General features: G+C 45.8%; 1 protein-coding gene across 1 annotated transcript in view; it reads left to right on the top strand.

Annotated features, from left to right (window-relative positions):
- CAMTA1 (calmodulin binding transcription activator 1) overlaps positions 1–19208 on the top strand; it is a 241787-nt gene that overhangs the window by 129047 nt on the left and 93532 nt on the right. The window contains exon 6 of the mRNA XM_058818600.1: positions 1987–2058. Coding sequence (XP_058674583.1) covers positions 1987–2058 — 72 coding nt within the window. The remainder of the gene's footprint in view (positions 1–1986; positions 2059–19208) is intronic.

The following is a 19208-nucleotide window of genomic DNA, read 5'->3' as shown; positions in this document are numbered from 1 at the left end:
CACTCTCCTCATTATTTGCAGAGGGTGTTGAGCTGGCTGGTTGCTCAGCAGCCCTGGGCCATTCCAGGCAGGGGTCAGCAGCTCTGAGTGCAGGAATATCCCACACCCACCTCCCCTCAACCCCCACGTGCTGAGCTGCAGATTTTGTGTCACCCACAGAGCTTAACCCATTCATCTTGCAAATCCTCCAAAACAATGACACACAGATTTCCCAGGTTTCTATTTATATCCTCAACTTTTTCTTACGCATTTTTACCCCAAAATTAATGTCGTTTTTATTGCTGTCATCACTCATTTTGTGTGCTGGGCTCCCAGGGTCTGCTTCACCCCTGCAGTGTTTCTCTGCTGCTGTGGGGACAATTCCTGCTGTCTCTCCAAGGCCAGGATCTTGCTCACTGTGTGGGTTTCCTTCATCCCAGCTGCCCAGGTTAAGACATCCAGCCTCAAAACATCCATCCAGTGGGGAGGAAAAACAAAAAAGAAAAGAAAAATTTAAGAAATTCCTTCTGTGCTCTGTATGCCTTTTGAATTCTGTGAGCTGTTAGGATTTTTTTTTTAATGGTTTGCTGAAATGTTGAGAGCCAGTTTCATGAAGGTGGGAGGCTTTTGTGTGATTCATTATTGACAGCTCTGGAATTATCTGCGAGACAGCTCTGGAGAGGGAGGGCAGAGCTCCTGCCTGCTGTGCCCCACGGGCTGCACAGAGCCCAACCTTGGCTTTTGTTTTAATCAGGGCAAAGTTTCCATCGACTCCACAGCAAATTGGGCTTGGAAACAAGTCAGGGGGGCTGGAATAAATTGATATATATCTCACAGGGTGATCCCTGCTGCTGTGAGGCTGCTCCAGCAGCTCCAGACCAGCTTTGCCATCCTCACTGGTTGGACTGGGAGATGCTGCCCCTCTCAAGCTGCTTTCTGGAGTGGGGTACCAGCTCTGAGTCAGCAGAACTGAGCACTGCAGACCTTTCCATGCAGTGCCATGTGCAGGAGTCACTGTCAGGGCAGCTGTTCTCCAACCCTCGGGAGGGATTTAAATGTTAAGCTTTTCTTTGGATTATTTTCTGCAGGGCTTTTTTCCCTCCCTGCATTTCAGTGTGTGGAATGTACCCTTGACACATTTTAAAAAAACATTATTAATCTTTGTCATTTGTGTTTTAAAAATAACTCAGTGATAGCAGCCAGTCTTTAAATCCTGTTTAATTCAGGCCGACCTTGTGAGCAGTGATATGGGGAGGGGGAACTGCTGCAGCCCCATGTGCTCCCTGGGTGCACATGTCCCCCTCTGAGCTCGGGAGCTTTGCAATTAAAACCAGTTCTGTGCGTTTGGGTTGGCACTGGGCTTGGTTTCCAACCAAAAAGTTCTAAAATACTGGAAATGTGGGGGCTTTTAATGCAGAAAGAATTCCTCGGCTTTGCTGATTTCAGTTAATCAGAGAAGCAGAATTCATTTAAAAAAACCTCAAAAACCACAAAGAAACCCCCCCAAAAAAAAACAAAAAGAAAAAAAGAAGAAAAGAAACAAACTGTATTTTGGCATTTTGCTGTCTAAAATATCTGACAGCAATTTCTTCAGTTTACAAACACAACGTTTTCAGTTGAAATACCCAGGAGATAATCCATGGAAAAAGAGATGAATGTGTCGTATTTGCCAAAAAAATAAAAATATGATGGAGCAAATATTCAAAGGCCAGACCAGCCCTGTCTGTGTTGTACTGAGCACCACAGGAGCCCCTGCTGGCTCTGGGCACCCTTGGGTGGGGGTAGCGTGGCAGGGATGGGTTTCTGTGGCCTGTGGCAGTGCTTACAGTGCTTAGACCAGGATGTAAACCACAGTGCTGTCTGCCCCAGCTGTCTGTCCCCAGCCCAAGGGCAGAACAATCTCCTCCATTTCTGGGTCTCTCTGCTGCCCCATCCCCAGCACGGCCTCTCAGGATGGTTCCTCCACTAACCTGACTCTGCTTTCTCTCTCTTTTTTTGTGTCCCCAGTGCCTGTATGGCTGCTATGTCCATTCCTCCATCATCCCCACGTTTCACAGAAGGTGCTACTGGCTTCTGCAGGTAGGATGACAACAAGTTCTCTCTCTGGGGTCACCTGGTCAAGCTGCTGCCAGGGGGGATCAGCATTCTGTGCTTTACTGTCTGGGGGGTTTTGTTTGTGTGAAAGGGAATTGGGTCTTCTCAGTTGTATGTCTCTGTTTGGAGGGATTATGTATTTTCTCTAGCAGTATGGAGCTGATGCCAGCTCATATGTTATCTAAACATGGAGTTGGCTCAAGTGAGACTTTCTGGAGGTTTCTGGTTGTGTTGTTCCATCCTGAAGCAAGGCAGGAGCCAGACAAGTGAATACAGGGTGCTACAGTGGCATACTGTGGTGTGGGAGAGATACCAGCCCTGGGCTGTGCTTGACTTTGAGGAGAACCCTGGGGCTGTGTTTGAACCTTGGAGCTGGCCCTGCAGTGGATCTGCTTTCCTCCAGTGAGATATTCTGTCTCCAGGGAGCATTTGAAGTCACTCAATGATTTTTCTTCTGGCTGTTGTGGGAACAGCAAAGTCCCAGGAGGAGTCAAGCCAAATTTTCCTCTTATTTACACAGGGTTTGGGCAGCTCCCCTGGGGCTGTGGGGGTGTGCAAAGGATCTCAAGTGGGAATTTGGGGGGGTGTTTGCTGACCCCACCTTTGAGGAGCTGTTCACATTCTTGACTGGTTACTATGGTGTACAAAGTGGAAGTAATTTGTTTTCTTTCATTATGAAATGGCACTTGACACATACTGTAAAAATATTGTTTTAAAGATTAAACTCCCATGGTCCTGAAAACAAACAAGTCTGAGGAAAGTGACATCTGTTTCTAGAAGCAAATGGAAAAGAATTCCTCTTTCTCTTCCTGGTTTTGCAATTGCACTTCCATATTAAAAAAAGAAGGCACTGCTGCTGTCACTGGGGCAGGACAGACCCCTCACAACCCACAATGGACATAATCCAAGGAAACACGCAGCAGATGTCACCCTCCTCTGTGATATCTGTGTGTTCTCAGCTCTGTTTGCATCTGTGGCATAAAAATGCTGTGTGCAAGGAAAGAGGAGATGCTTGGCTGCAGTGGTGGGAGAGGAGAATTGTGGCTCCTCTGAAATCACCGCGTGGCTGCATCGATCCCGTTCCCTCCCAGCTGCCCAGGCTGTGCTTGTCCTCCTCGAGAGCTCCTGGCCCCAAAGGTCACCTCTTTTCTCTTCATTTCTAAGCTTTGTATTGCTTTTTCTCGTTGTGATGTGCTCCCTGGAAGTGCTGCTGGCCCTGGCTGCTGTGGCTCTCAGCCAGCAGCTCCCTGATGGGTTGCACTGCAGCACTGTAGGATCTCTGAGCTGTTCCCCCGGGTCTGGCTCTTCACTTCCACAGGGTGTGCATCAATGTTTAGTCATTTTCTTTGCTCTGGTAATCACTTTTTGTCAAGAGGATGGGAAGTACATTTCTTAGAAGCCTATTTATAAAATGTGCTGCGGGACATGTCGCTGTGGCTGTGGTAGACTGGTATTCCTCAACAAGGACGTGCTGTGCCTTGGCTGTGGGAGGAAGAGGGCTCTGTGATTCATGGCAGCATCTCCAGGCATCCTTCAGTCATGAGCTCAAGGTTGTGCAGCCAGCAGAAAGGAGCTGGCCAAGAATAGATGGCACTTCCCTATCTCTGCACACTGCCTGTGCTCAGCTCCTTGGTGAATTCAGGAGCAGTGACACCACAGAGACAGAAGGTTTTTTGTGCATCTCCTTCAGAAGCTTTCACTGGTAAATGAGTTTGATATACAAAAATAGGTGTAGCCTTCAGAAACACATAATCACAGAATGATTATATGCAGGTGCTTTTATTGAAGAGCTCTGGGTGTCAGGGGTACAAACCCAGATCTGACTCCCACATGGGTTCAGGGTGAACATGTTTTTATATTCTATCGTTATATAACTTTCATGTTAATTATTAAATTTATATTGTTCTATTGTCTACATAGATTTCAGCCAAGCATGGGCTCCTCGGGGTCCCCCTCAAACTTCTAACGTAGTTTCTCATGATTCTTCTTACGATTAAACAATAATTATGTTTAATTACTAAACAATCATCACATCTAACAATTATATCATTTGTCATACTGCTTACGCAGGTGCAATTTCACATGATCTGGCAAACACAAACCCTAACATTTTCAGAGTCTATTTTTAACATTTTTCCAGGGCCCCACTAAGTCTAGTTTCTTTCTAATTCCCCAAATTTTATGATTTTAAAACCTTTTACCATCAAGGGCAATGTGTAATTTGTTTAGCTTTATAGCTCACTGAGGCACATGGGTGACTTTCCCATTTTTGGGGACACATCCAGCACCTTCCTGGGGCTCTCTCTGTGCAGTGTATGGTCAATGAGGAGTAAATACAATTAGTCTGCAATGCTGTCTATGTTTTATGGGATGATCTTCCCTCCAAATCCTACTGTCAGGTTAGATATTGATTAAAAATCCCCACACAAATGTTCTTGATCTTTTCTGCCTCACATATTCATTGTAAAGGCCAGGACTCAAAGCAGCCATAGGGACTCACAGCCTTACTCATGCATTTACACAGCACCGTAGCCATTAATTATATGATGTCCAATTTCTTACTTAAACAACTTTGTGTTGTCATTTATGATTGACATGATGTGCCTGCTCCCTGCAGACTGGTCAGAGGGATGAGAAATGGGAGCCAATCATCTGGAACTGCCTGATTCAGTTTTCTGGGTGTGTGCTGGAAGTTCTTAGGCTGTGGTGCTGGCAGCTGTGGCTGGGTCTGCTGCATGGGGCCTCCACCTCCTCTCTCTTCTCAAGGGGTTTCATGTTTTTGGGACATTTCAAGCTTTCTTGATAACAGATTTTAAGTGCTGCCTTACCCCACAGACCTTTAGTATTTTTAATAGGTGCTGTAATTGCCAAGCCAGCATTGACACATTCCTGCTGGACATGGTCCCAACCTGGGCACTGGCAGCCTCTTGCATGGATGCTCCCTTGGCCACTCCCTCTTGGGCCTGAATGAAGAAAGCATGCCCAAGGTGGTGGTTTCCTACATTTAGTTCTCATCTTTTTGTTTTGATTATCTGATCTCTAGAAATAAGAGATTGTGCTGAGTGACACAGGCAGAGGAGAAGATGAGGATGATGACAGAGGCAGCCTCTTCACTGGTTGCTGGGGAATACCTCAGTAGGACTTCAGTTTTGTATTGTTTTACATTATCTGTTTGCTTCTGAGAAGATGCAGAGCCCTGGCTGTCCGCAGTTCACTGAGTGTGGAGCAGAGCTGCTGAATTATTTTCTGATATGGGGGTGATGGCAGGTCCCAGCCTCCTGCAGAGGCTGTGGCACAGCTGTGACCCTGAGTGTGTTGGTTTGTCACTGTCAGGACTCAGGCTGCCCATGTTAGACCTTCAGCATACTACCAGATTTTGTGTCAATGGAAAAAAAAAGAAGAAAACCCCTTGTTTGTACTTGTACTGACTAGTGGAGGGAAAATGTGGATTCTCAGACATGGATGATTTTCAAACATTGGCACAGCTGAGCAGGGAGATGCAGAGTTCCCTTCTGTGTGTTGGAAATTGGCACTCCAGGAACTGAAAATTATTCTGGCTGCCAGGCAGGCTGCTGCTTGCCAGGGTTACAGAGGCTTTGCCTTCACCCATGGGCTGAGATGGGCCCCTTGCTCACTCCCACTCCTGTGCTGCACAGCTGCAGATGCTGAGTTTGTTAGAGGCTCATTGTGTTCCACCTGTAGCAGATACTGATATCTCCTTTAGTGCTGCTGTTCAGGGGATGGGAGGGAATACATATTTTAAAAGTGTTGCCCTTTTTCTTAATTAAGAAGTACAATGCTATAGGATCATGCTAAAAACTTGTAAATTTAGACCTCTTGGCCAGTTAAACAAATGAAGACTAACAAGAGAGGTGGCAGAGAGCTGTTTCACATTGCACATGCATTAACTGCTCACTGAATAATTCAGAATTGGTGCAGAAGAGTGGCAGGTGAGCCAAGGAGGCAGAGTGGGATGCAGGCAGGCACAGGGACACAGCAGAGCTGCACAGAGCCCTGTTGTAAATCCAGTGTTTGCAGTAATTGCTGAAATGTGATAATCCAGTTCTCTGGGAGCCTGGGGGGAAACTGCATTTCATCTTTATTGCTCACACACTCACAGGATGCTCCCAGCAGCCATGGAAGTCATGGAATAGTTCTCTGTAGGGTAGGAAATAGCAGGAGAAAGTCAGGGACAGCAGCAGGGACATCGTGGCAGGTGTGACATCCTGCCTGCCACAGAAGGAGCCAGTGGGAGATGCTGGGGGGGCACTGGGGGTGGGCAGTGTTTGGGCTCTGGTATTTAATTACTGTTCCTGTGGCTCTGTGTGCACCAGCTGTGCCTTGCAGAGGATGTGTAAGCACTGATTGAATGTCAGAGGCTTTTGCAATATTCTCTCTTTACTCTGTTGGGTTTTTTTCTGAATTCTTCCTTTTGATACACTTGAATATTCAGCAGTTTGTTACTATGAGTGTCTGCACTGATGCTTGATGCCCCCTGAGTGTGTTCCCTTCCTAAAATACATCTTGTCTGAAAGCTGTGGGCAGAAAATATCAAGACCTAAAACTCATTTAAAATGTTCTACATGACATCTGTCACTGTCCTGCATAAATTTACCGTTTGTTCTGTATTTTTTGCCATGGTTTTCCATTATGCCCTAAACAAGAGGAAGCCCTTCCCATTTATTTTTGATAGCACCCAGTCAGAGCAGCATTTCCCTCTCTGATCACTTGTGCTGTGCTGTGTCAGCAGCATCTCCTGCCTCCCTGGCTGGAGCAGCAACAGACAGCTTGAGGATTTGGGGCTTTTTCAACATAAATTGGAAGCATTACAATCTCGTAAAATTTCTCAAGACTTTTGCTTAGTAATGGGTTTTTATTTTTCATTTGGGTGAAATAAAAGTGGCTGGGCAATAAAGCACAGAGAATGCTGTGCTGCACATGGGCACTCAGCTGGGTCTGTGTGTTGGGGGGTGGGATGTGAGCGAGGCCTCAGCACAAGGAGCCTGTGCATTTCTGCTAACAGGGTTACAAACTGTTGCTGCTATGCTGGCACCTGTTCCCAAAGTGTGTTTTAGCCTGTGGGATGAAATGAAGTGGGGCAGAAGTACAGCAGAGCTTGGTCTGTGGTACCAAGCCACCTTCAGTGGGGCTGCACATCCCAAGCATGACTGGGATGTTCACAGAGCAGACTTGTGGTTCCTGTTCCAGTGCTCTGTGTGCATGTGGAGCTGTGCTGGGCGTGGGGAGACCAAACAGCACTTGGAGGAGAGCAGGATCTGTGCTAATTTAGCTCTGAGCTGCAGAAGCAGAGGTGCCTTTGGTACCAGACATTGGCAGGATGCAGCTGTGATGGTGTTCACAGAGGTTTTAGGGTGAGGGAAGAGATGAGGATCTGACTCCATGTTTCAGAAGGCTTGATTTATTATTTTATGATATATATATATATATAATATTAAAACTATACTAAAAGAATAGAAGAAAGGATTTCATCAGAAGGCTAGCTAAGAATAGAAGAAAGAATGATAACAAAGGTTTGTGGCCCAGACAGAAAGTCTGAGCCAGCTGACTGTGATTGGCCATTAATTAGAAACAAGCACATGAGACCAATCACAGATGCTCCTGTTGCATCCCACAGCAGCAGATAACCATTGTTTGCATTTTGTTCTTGAGGCCTCTCAGCTTCTCAGGAGGAAAAGTCCTAAGGGAAGGATTTTTCAGAAAATGTGTCTGTGACATGCAGCAGTCTTGTGTTATCACTTGGCTTCACGATGCACAAGCATTTTCAGAGGATGGGGAAGTTGTGGGTACCCTTTTCATGCTTCCTTAACATGCCTTTGGCTTGATCTCTCTGAAGGATGCTCTCTTCTTTCCCTCCTTTCATCCTCTCACCAGCTCTTCTGAAGGCACCGTGCTCGTTGCTGTGTCCCTGCTGCTGCAGTCACTGGAACAGCCACGTCTCAAGATTTCCCATCATCTTTTTCAGGGTTCATTAAAGATCTGAAGTACTCATGGAGTTGGTGGAGCTGTGCAAAAATTATTGTTCAGTCCAACCGAAATTCCAAGGGTTCTGTGAACTCTTTTGTAATAATTGTCCAGGGGTTTTTTGGGTTGGTTTGTTTTTGTTTTTTTTTTTTTTTTTTTTTGTCATATGCCTAACATACTGACTCCTGAAAGAGATTTTCAGGGAAACCATGTAAGAGAAATAAAGGGTCCTGAGCATCTTGCTGCCAACCACCCAGTGGAGTGTCACAGCACAGCTTGTGTGCTGCTGGAGGAAGGACAAACCCTGGGACTCTGTGTGTTGGGACAGCCACCTGCATTTGTAGCAATCCTCTCATGCAAGATGGTGAAAATAAATCATATGTTGCTTCCATGAGAAACATTTTCCATGCAGACAGAAATCTACAGTAGATAAAACCGAGCTGTGGCTTGGTCTGGTGTCTGCCTGGATCCCTGTGAACCAGAGACTCTGCAGGGTGGGTGAAGTGGGGCTGTGAGAGCAGCAGCACAAACCCTCTGCTGATGTTCCAGTGAAGGGGAGGCAAAGAGGATTACGAATGAACTGGTGTGTCAAAGGCTGGAAATGTTTTAGCAGCAGTGCTTTATCTTTTGTAATGTTTTTATAAATTATTTATTAACACACTTGCTGCATTTTCCTGAGAAATTGGGTGGAAGAGCAGAATGTATAGACGGCAGACTATATTCCAGAAGAAAGACGCCTGTGATTAAAAAACAATTTCCAACCCTTTCAAACACATAACTTTATTTTAGACAAGCAGGCTTCTATTTTTGTACTGCTCTCCACCATTTTAAAGAAAATCCCGGATTCGTTCCCTAGATATATGAGGAGACTGATGTTAATGCAAGCAAACTAAAAAGCAGTCAGAGTGCTTTAGTTGTTGCTTAAATAATCTGTTGTCATTTATAGAAGGGATGCATTTCCCAAACTGCTGGGGGATGTGCCTGGGTTGCTGATCAAGAGAAGTTCTGGCAGAGGCAATAGAGAAAAGGCCAAAATGTGTCCAACTCCCACAGAAAGAGAGAAAAGGTTTGGTGCTCTCAGCTCTCGGTGGAAATAATGCCCCATTTGCCCTGGATGCTTGACTCGAGAGGGAAAGCACTGATGGAAATACTGCCCCGTTTTCCCTGGATGCTTGAGCCAGGGGAGGGAAAGCATTGGTGGAAATAATGCCCCATTTGCCCTGGATGCTGGAGCCAGGGGAGGAAAGCACTGGTGGAAATAATGCCCCATTTGCCCTTTCCTTCCCAGGGGAGGGAAAGCATTGTCTCTGTCCCTCCCTGGGGACATGCACCATAGCATGGCTGGGGAGCAGCCACAGGGTGCCTGTTTGTGCCTCATCCAGCAGCTCAGTGTGAACAGGAGCTCCTGCCTCACCAAAATGAGTTTTGCTGCAGAGGGACCCAGAGCAGGGGTGGGTCAGGGCCCTGGGAGCAGCCTGCTGTCAGTGGGGAACATCAGCACCTCAGCAGGGACACCAAGAAGTGACACCACTGGAAGCAGGATTTCTTGTGCTTCAGCTCCCACCCCTGTGTTCTCCTGGGAAGACCCCAGAGGGTGGGACTGTCATCCCTGTGATCCTGCCCTGGTTCAGGGCAGTGCTGCTGTCACATCCTCGCAGCAGGGATCGCAGCCATGCGGCAGCACAGCCCAGCTGGAAATGAAATCAAACCACAGGCTCCAAGACACTTATTAATATGCTCTGTATACTGAGGATTAGGCTTTTGGTGACACTTAAATTGAATTCTAATGCTATTTTGAAATATATAATACGCTGAATTTACTTCACCTCAGGTTTGAGTTAATGGTTTATTAAATTATGCACCTTGCAGTAGTGAAGCTGTTTGCTGGTGTAGGACACCGAGCCTTGCAGGAGCAATGCAGCAATTCTGCTGAGCTCACCCACGTCCTCCCTGGTCAATTATTAGGTCTGCAGGTGTCTGTGAATGTATTATAGCCTTGGCTGGAGTTTCACCCTCACTAGAGAGTTATAATTGGGGCTTGAGTTGGGAATTCTGTAGTGAAGCAAATTACAATTTGAGTTTGTTCTGGTGTGGGCAGCAGAGGACTTGAAGCAGATGCTGCCAAGGCTGAAGTCTCTCTTTCTAAAGCAGGGTATTTTTTCCTTTAATATGCAGTGTTTTGGCCTGCAGTGAGTTACCCTTGTATTTTATTTGTTAAGGAACATTTTTGTAAGTGTTTTGGATAAATCACTTCCCAGGTGCCTGCAGGTTTGAGTGCTCTTCCTTCTATCCTCCGCCTTTGTAAACGTCTTGCTGATTACCCTGGTTGCTTTTATTCTCAGAATAATCTTTCATTTATGAAGGAGTCTCTACTCCCTTTCTATCAGCTGGCTGCCTCAGCTGTCACTGACGTCTGCGCTGCCCTGGGTTAATGAAGCTCTGATGCCTCTTGTGTCTCACACTGCCTCAGTGGTGAGAAGTGAAGAATCTCCATCCCTGTCATCTCCCACAGCTGCCACCTGCATCCTGCCACCTGATCCCACCTGGGAGCCATCCCTGCGTCCCTCTCTGCACAACCATGGTTAAGTTGTGGGTCAGGCCATGGCAAAGTGGCTGTTAGACCCATGGATGCACACATGGTGCACTGCCCTTAGTGAGAGGCAGTGAAGGTTCTTAAAAAGAGCCCCAAGTTCATGGTCTGCACTGTAAAATGCTGTGCTCCCCTCTGAGGCTGTGGAAATGGTGTGCAGGGACCACAGCCTTAGTTCTCTGTGACATCATTCAAAAAGAGCCCCAAATTCATGGTCTGCACAGTAAAATGCTGTGCTCCCCTCTGAGGCTGTGGAAATGGTGTGTAGGGACCACAGCCTTAGTCCTCTGTGAGATCATGGTCTTCTTTAGTGTATTAATGGAGGGGCAAAAGCCAGAGGAGAAGGGCCAACCTAAATGGCTTTTGCTTCTGAACAGGCAGCATTCCTAATGGAGGGGGAGGGGCAAAAGCCAGAGGAGAAGGGCCAACCTAAATGGCTTTTGCTTCTGAACAGGCAGCATTCCTAAGGGGATCATTTTCTGTGTCAAGGAAAAAGTGCAGAATTTTTATCTCTGTACATATTTTTCCCTGAAACATCAGCTTTGCCTCTGTTCCTCGTGCTGCTGTGGGGTGTGTATGGCACAACTGTCTGCTGGCTCCTGCTGCTTACTGGCCATGGGCAGCCAAGAAAGCATGACAGAGTGAAATAGAGGTTGAAGTTTTTATCAGTTTAAGTCACTGCAAAATCTCTTCTTCCCAGAAAAGTAGATTTCCCAATAATGTAACCAGGACAAAATAAGTGTTTGATTCAGTGTGTCTTTATGCTGTTCTCCTGGTGGTATGGCAGAAGGGAATGGCTGCTCCCAGTGCTCCCCATGGTACCTGGTGCAGTGGGACACACAGCTCTGCCCTTCTGCTGAGCTCTCATCACTGTCACCCTTCAGCTGAGGCACTTTCTGCTGGAGAAGGGAGAGAGGAGCTTGCTCTCCCTGGTGAATGGTGAAGATTTTCACCAGTTACCACCAATATTATTAATTTCTTCAATTATCTTTTTTTGTGGAACTCTTCAAAAGCTGGCACCAGCAGCTCCATAATCACAGTGTTTATTTCTGAATGCAGAGCACTGGTGTTTATTCCTCTCTATAACTTAGACTTGAGTCACTTTCTGTAGGGATTTTGCTGTTCTCAAGACACAGCACTGGTGTCTGAGTGCTCTGGGGTGCAAGGACCTTGTCAGGTTGGTTCAGCCAAGCATCTCAGAGTCTTTCAACCCCTGTTGACCAGCACAGATGCACTGTCTCTGTCTGGTTTTACAGTGTCCCCCTAGAGATACCTAATGACTTTCTGAAGCACACCAGTCAAATTTTGCTCATCTCATGCTTTTGCATTTCCTTGAGCTGTCCTGCTGGGAATTTGCTTTACATGCCTAGTGTAAAACTTTATAGGCAAAGGAATCCTCATGGAAGATTCATCCCCTCCTTGGCCTGCAGTGGAGAATGGAGCCACAACATCAATTCTGCCATGAGCAGTCTGAGCAAGGTGCAGAACCAGCCCCAGCTCCTCCTGCAGCCCTTGGCACTGGCACAAAGAGCTCCAGCATCAAATACTGACTTGTTCTTTTGGGTTTATTGAACAATAAATCCATCACAGAAATATGCAGGCAGAAAAATGAATGCAACATCCCTCAAGGTCACTGGTTGCACAGAGGAGATTCTGTGACTGTGTGGTGTGTCCTGTGGCACAGCAGAGTCATGGGATCCACTCAGTCCTGCAGCCATGTCCTCTTTTAATAAAAAAAATCCCAGCAAATACATCCTGTAACCTGCTATCTGTGCAGTGCAGCACTCTGATAAACAGTAATTATAACTATTATGGGATGCCATCTCCTCTCTGCCATTTATTGACCTTTTCTTCAGTGTAATTTTCTTCTCAGGGGTCCAGGTAGTTCAATATCCAAGGAGGAGCTGCCATGTGAGCATCTGGGCAACACAGCCACCAAGGCCTGTTCAAGTGCTGAAATATGCTCAATTTTAGACTTGTTTAAAGTTTACATTATAGTGACAAATCTGGAAACCTCTGAGAGAATAAGTTTTTTTCTGAGTTCTCCTTGTAGTTGTTGGGGGAGAAGAAGTTAAAAGTGTTGGGTGCTGGGATGCTGCTGAAAGAAGTTGACTAAAATAGCTTTTCTGTTTGTAATAGCATTTCAGATCCTAGAGCCTTTTCAAGCTCAAAGTGACCCAAAATCATTTGTACAGTGAGAAACATTGTCCTTCCAGGGAACTAACCCCTCATTTTGGGTTTTGTAGAAACAGACAGGAAATCCATTCCAGATTCAGAAAATAATGTGACCAAGTAAGTTTTGGAGGGGCAGCTCTGAATTTGGGAGAAGAGGCAATGTCACATTTGGGTTTTAACAACAGTTTGCTGAAATTGTGTGAATTCACATTGTCAGCTAAGAATATAAATTGCTTTAAAATCCACCCTTTTCACAGCTTTACTCTGAGGCAGACCAAGGCATTGCCTTCAGGCATGGTAAAGGGGACATCATGTCCCCCTCCCCATAATTTCAGGCAGAGCATCCCTCCCCATAGCTCCCCAGTGCTGCAGGGGCTCCAGTTCCCACCCTCCCACTTGGGTTCCATGGGAGGAGGGAGAGGATGTGGAGTGGGCTTGATTAAAAAGTGCTTTTTGCTTTTCCTCCTGAAGGATGTTTGCAGTGAAAACTGTACGTGAAATTTATACTCCTCTTATATGATTCTGACTGGTTTTAGTGCACAAATTCTCAGAAGAAAATGTATTCAATAAAAATTTGATGTGGAACTATAGCTCAGCAGAATCTTTTTTAGGAAATCCAGCTCTGGGATATTTATTTTGTATCTAGTTTCAGTTTTAGTGCCTATTCCTCCTGCAGATGCCCTCGTTAGCCTGCTAACAGCTCATGAAGAGTTGAGCCCCTTTCCTGCCCTCATTCTGGGCATTCCTGCAGTGCCTGTGGGGAAGGTTTGGGGGGAAGCACAGCTGTGTGCAGTGCTACTTGGCTTTTTCCATAAGCAAATCGTGCTTTTTGTTCATGAGGAATGCAGGGGGGCTGAGCCTGAGGCAGGTGAAATCTTGCCAGGCTGGTGGACAGTGATGTGGCCAACAAGATGTGGTGTGCTTGCTTTGTAACAAGTCTGCTGGGAAATAGTTTTAGCAGGAAAATGCAATAATTCTGGATTTATTCTCCTGTGATGTTGAGCTTGCAAAAGGAGATGGTTTAGGGGAAATAGGAAAGGAATCCAGGATGGCCACAATGAAAATTGTAATGTAGACCTGTGAGCCCCCAAAGCTCCTTGTGGGGGAATAATGTCCTTTATTTGGGCTGTAGCAGGATGGATTAGTGTTGGGGTGTAGGGGAGAAGAGACAGAATTCTTTCTAGGCTTTGGAGCAATTGATATTGATGAGCAAAATCCTCACTGGCCTCCTAATTTCCATCCCTTTTTCCAAAAGGTTCCTGTTTCTTTCCCAAAATTGCAAATGAGCAGCTCTTCCTGAGCCAGGTTTGTCCCTCTGCCTCCTCCCAGCTGGTGTCCAGGGTTGTGGTGCCCGAGCAGGCACAGAGTCACTCTTCAAACAGAAATCCCAAGGCTGAATCCTTTTCTCAGTGTTTCAGGGGCACCAGAAATATCTCAAACAGGTTTCTGGTCCGCTGCCCCCTGAATCACCACCTCCTCGATGCATTTTAATGCAAAGCTGGAGCCTCAAGGCAATCCAGAGCTTTTTCCTAAGGTTTAGTGATAAACTTGTGTCTCCTGTGAGTGAGCAATCTGCTGCTTCACCACTTCTTTCAATTTAGAAGGGAGTACACTGAAGGCCTCTTGCAAAAACATTTATTGTATCAAGCAAAACTGGAGGGTTTGGGTTCTACTTCTCTCGTAAATTTTTTTTCTTTACTTCCAGTGTTCTCATATCAGATTTTCATTGGAAAAATACTACCCAGAAGCATGGAAAATGGCATATGGCTCTATGAAATATACCCCCATCTAGGATACACCATGTTTTTATTTTGTGACAGTCCAAGATTCAGTGCATGACCTAAATATTGTGGCATCCTATTTTATTTTTGAGTTGTTGGATGGACTAGACACTATAGCTCATGGACAACACTACCATTTTTCCCTGTGGTTTACCCTTTTTCTAGATTACTGTCTCTTAGTTTCAAAATGGAACAGGATTTCTCCCTGGTTTATAAATTAGGGCCATATTCCAGCAGCACCCAGTAGTGCTGCCATATTTTAGATGGTGTCAGGATTTCTATTAAAAACCTTATTTTTCAGAGGTTTAGAGCTGAGCCATAAAAATTGGCTGTGTGTATGTATAACAGCTGCAGCTCTGTCATGCAGAGGGGGTGCTAGCATGTAGTTCCTGCAAAGCAGAACAAACCACACTTCCCACATGCATTTATACATAGAGCTCGGTGGAATTGTATTAAAACTCAGTGTAAGATAGTGCTAAGTTTTTATTTCAGATTAATTGCTTGGAAGTCAGGAGATGCTCCCTTTGGCAAGGGTGTGGGAGGGTCCCGGGGGGTTCTGATCTGAACCAGATGTTGAAGCAGAGCTGTGAGGCAGGACACAGCTTCTCCAAGGGCTGACTAATGGATCTGCTGATGGTTTTTACATACCTGGAGTGATTAGCTTACTCACCAAAGTATATCTGGCCCACAGAATAAATATCTCTGAATATCTCTGTTCTACCAAAAGAGACCCTGAGAACAGAATTGCACCCGGGCTGTAGCCCTGATAGTACCTACAAGCCTAACATGGATCTGAATGTGTGTCATGGGTGGGTTTTCTTCTTGTGTTGATGTGTAAGATACCAGCAGCCTCCTTTTAATAGCCCTGCATAATGCTCACACCTGCTGCAGTATAATTTGCTGCATTTCTGCAAATAAGCTGGAGGGAGTGAAGAATATCATCCCACATATGAGCTCCTGTCAGAGGAGACAAACTGGCCCTGCACACAACTGTGGGGGTGTCTTTCACTGCAGCTCCAGCAGCCACTGGGGTGCTTCAGGTTTGCAGACACCCAGATAATGAAGGACACAGATTCGAGCCAAATGTCAAAAACCAAAAAAAAATAACCCCACACAATCTTGGGGTGCTTCAGGTTTGCAGACACCCAGATAATGAAGGACACAATTCGAGCCAAATGTCAAAAACCAAAAAAAATAACCCCACACAATCTTGGGGTGCTTCAGGTTTGCAGACACCCAAATAATGAAGGACACAATTCGAGCCAAATGTCAAAAACCAAAAAAATAACCCCACACAATCTTGGGGTGCTTCAGGTTTGCAGACACCCAGATAATGAAGGACACAGATTCGAGCCAAATGTCAAAAACCAAAAAAATAACCCCACACAATCTGCAAGTCCTTAAGAACCTCGCTGCAGCTTGATGCGTCTTCCGTGACATTTTGGCTCTCGTTGGCTCTCCATCTGCAGGAGTTTTATGTCAGTGTCAGCCAGGCCTGTCTTTAAGCTCATGTTTTTCTGTGTGATAAGGCATTCTGACCTTAAGTGCTGTTGGTCCGTGTTAATTCTCACCTCGAAATTCTGCCTGGTCAGATCTCTCAGGTGCTGCGGTGGTGAGCACAGCACGGGCTGGTTCTGCTTTAAAACTCTCATTGAATTCCTGCCAGGAGCACATTTTTATCATCTTCTCCCCAGGTGCTCTGTGGTATTTCCCATTTGAATTCAGGCCTGGGCAGAGCATTGTGTAAGATAGGGCATGTGGCACGATGGCCATGGGGGTGTTGTCCCACAGCTGACCCTGCTCCACCTCCCTTCAGTGTTTAACAGAGCTCATGAACACACCTGCACAGCCTCGTTAATTAATATCATGTTTTACATTCTATTTTAATAAAGCCTTTTCATTACAGAGCTTGTTCCCTTGGTAGGAGAAATTGAAATTCTTTGCGAGAGCATTATAATTAAGCTGTAGTGCAATGGGCAGGGATGTGTGTATGGGTATAAATTGAAAGAAGAGAAATTTAGGTTAACGGAGGAAATTCTTTACTGGGGAGGTGATGAGGCACTGGAACTGGTTGCCCAGTGGGTGCCCCAACCCTGGAGGTGTTCAAAGCCAGGTTGGACAACCTGGGATAGCTGACCCTGCCCATGGCAACTTGGGGGTTAGGACTCTCAGACGTGCCTGTGGTGGCTGGGGCAGCAAAAGGAGGCAAGTTTCAATGCTGAGGTTGGTTCTGCAGGTGATTTATTTACCACAGGCTGGAACTGGGGGCTGTTTCCAGGTGGGTCTGCCACAGGGAACAGCTTTGGGGCGTTTCTTCAGTTTAGTATAAAATACCAAGAGTGGCAGTACAGGAGGTGAAATACTTTGTTATTTTAGGTCTGTTGTGCCTTGCTCCTGCAGTTTAAAAGTCAATACACCTGGTGCATCCACAGCTGTTCATGATGGGTAGAGTTGCTTTGATGAGCATGAGGAGACAGAGGTTCACTGTGGGGTTAGAGCATCCCTGTTCAGAAATGCAATTCAGCAAAAGGAGGCAATGAAGTTGTGTCAGAATTACTCGAGAATTTGGGAACAGATTTTTATTTTCTCTTTGACAAAAAGTAGGGTTTATAAAAAGAGAGAAAGCTTGCCTGGGAGGGGTGGTTGAGTTCCTGCTGCCACCCTCAGGGAGGTTTATTTACGAGTTGTGCAGCAAGGAGATGGAAATGCTTCATTAGCAAGCAGCAGTGCATGCTAGCTGGAGAAGATCCTAATGGAGTAAATTAGGAGGGAAACATCTGTTGCTTTCTGTTTTGGTTTTAGTGCTCAATCTGGTGCTAATCCTGGCCTTTTGTGACCTTTTTATATGTCCCCTCGTCCTAAATATGAGACACATTTTGTTCATTAGTTGTGGATTTGTGTTGCACCTCTGAACAGTTCATCTCTACCCTTGAGGAGAGATTTGTTTCCTTCTTTTCCTTCCTTCCAAAGACCTTGCAGGCAAAATGTTAGAGGGAAAGGAGAGGCAGTAAAAGCCTGAGCCAGGCAGAGGAAGATGTGTGTGTACATGTGCATAGAGATATAAGATGCAAAGTTATGCCTTCTTCCACCATTTGTATAATGATTTTATCATTAAAAAATGACAGCTTACAACTGAAATTTTAAGTCTTGGTGGTTTATACAAAATTCATGGCATGTTCAGGAAAAAGTATTTCTCTCAGCTACATGTATAAATAGCCAGGTTTGATGCAAAGAGAGAGGTGGCATACAGAAATTGCCTTCCTAAATCCTAATTTTTTCACCAGCTGATATTGTAGTGGCAGACAGAGATTCTGCTCTGCTGCTGCATGAAATCTGAGGAATTCCCTTGTTAGCAGGAAGGGAGACAGGAGCTGGTGGGTGCTCTCCAAGGAGCTCCCCCATTTCCAGAAAAGAGGACACGAACCAGTGTGTGGTCTCTGTCTGGAGCATCAATGCTGCAGGTCTGAGCTGCTCAGCACCAAGTTTGCATTTGCAGAGTTTTGTTCAAGGCTTAAAACACTTGCTCAGATTAATGACCAAAAATGTCAAATGTGTCCGCAGCTAATTATTCATTAGATGCGTAATTAGTGTGAGATGATCATGACATTTTACTGTTATTAATTTTTATACCCCAATAGGAATTAAATCAGGCTGCAGTCACAGAACAACAGTTGGGACTGGCACTGGAGATGCTGTGGAGGAGCTGGAGGATGCTCCTGCAGCTCTGCCCAGCTCTGAGGGAGTTTTGGTGCTCCTGGGTTTCCTAAAATCAGTTCTTGATTTCCTCTTGTATTTCTGCTCTCAAGGGAGGGCTGCAGGATGCAGGCAGCCAGGCTGAGCCTAGTTGGCTCCATTAAAAGTAATGATAAACTCCAAAAAAGCAAAGCCAAACGTTTTGGGTTCTGCTCATCAGAGACTGGCGGGTTTCTGGCTTTGTTGTCTTTTAATACCCCAAGAACAGATGCAGGTTGACAAGTGGCATCAGCCAAGGGACTCAGCTTTATAAGTTTGTGTTGAAGCAGGCTTGGAAGTAGCCAGCTGAAATCTAATTTGTAGCCAAGTGGAATAAATTGGAACTGATAGTTATTCAATTAATGGCATGGGCAGCAAGGTGAGGTCTCCTCTCAAAATAGCAGAATAAGGTTTCTCCTCATGGAGGTTTGGGAAAAAGGGGCACAGCACCAGGTTTTCTATCAAGTCCAGCCATTAATCATCTGAGTAGTGGGAGGGAGTTGTGATTATCATAGAGAGGCTCAGAAAAACAGTTGGAGTGAGCACTTCCCACAGTGGTGTTGGAATCCAAGCCTGATCCAGTGGACATGTCCTGGAGCTGATGATTCCCCCATGGCATGCAGTACCCCAGTCCTGCAGGAAGCAGCAGCAGAGGCAGGGGTGGGCTGTCCTTGCTCCTCCAGGCACCTGTGGCATCCTGGGCACTGAGACTCAATCTCTTCTGTCACATCTGAAGATGTTGTCTTTGCATGCTGAGGAGTTCAGTAAGAATGAACAATTTGGGTGTCTTTTTAATTGCTTTTTCTGCATCTGGGGATGCAGAGTAGGGTTTGACTTATGCATTCAGCAGACTTCCTGCAAACTCCCATGGTGTG

This window comes from Ammospiza caudacuta, chromosome 22 (assembly GCF_027887145.1).
Source record: "Ammospiza caudacuta isolate bAmmCau1 chromosome 22, bAmmCau1.pri, whole genome shotgun sequence".
NCBI lineage: Eukaryota > Metazoa > Chordata > Aves > Passeriformes > Passerellidae > Ammospiza > Ammospiza caudacuta.
Note: the sequence above shows the minus strand (reverse complement) of the source record. Positions and strands in the feature narration are given on the sequence as shown.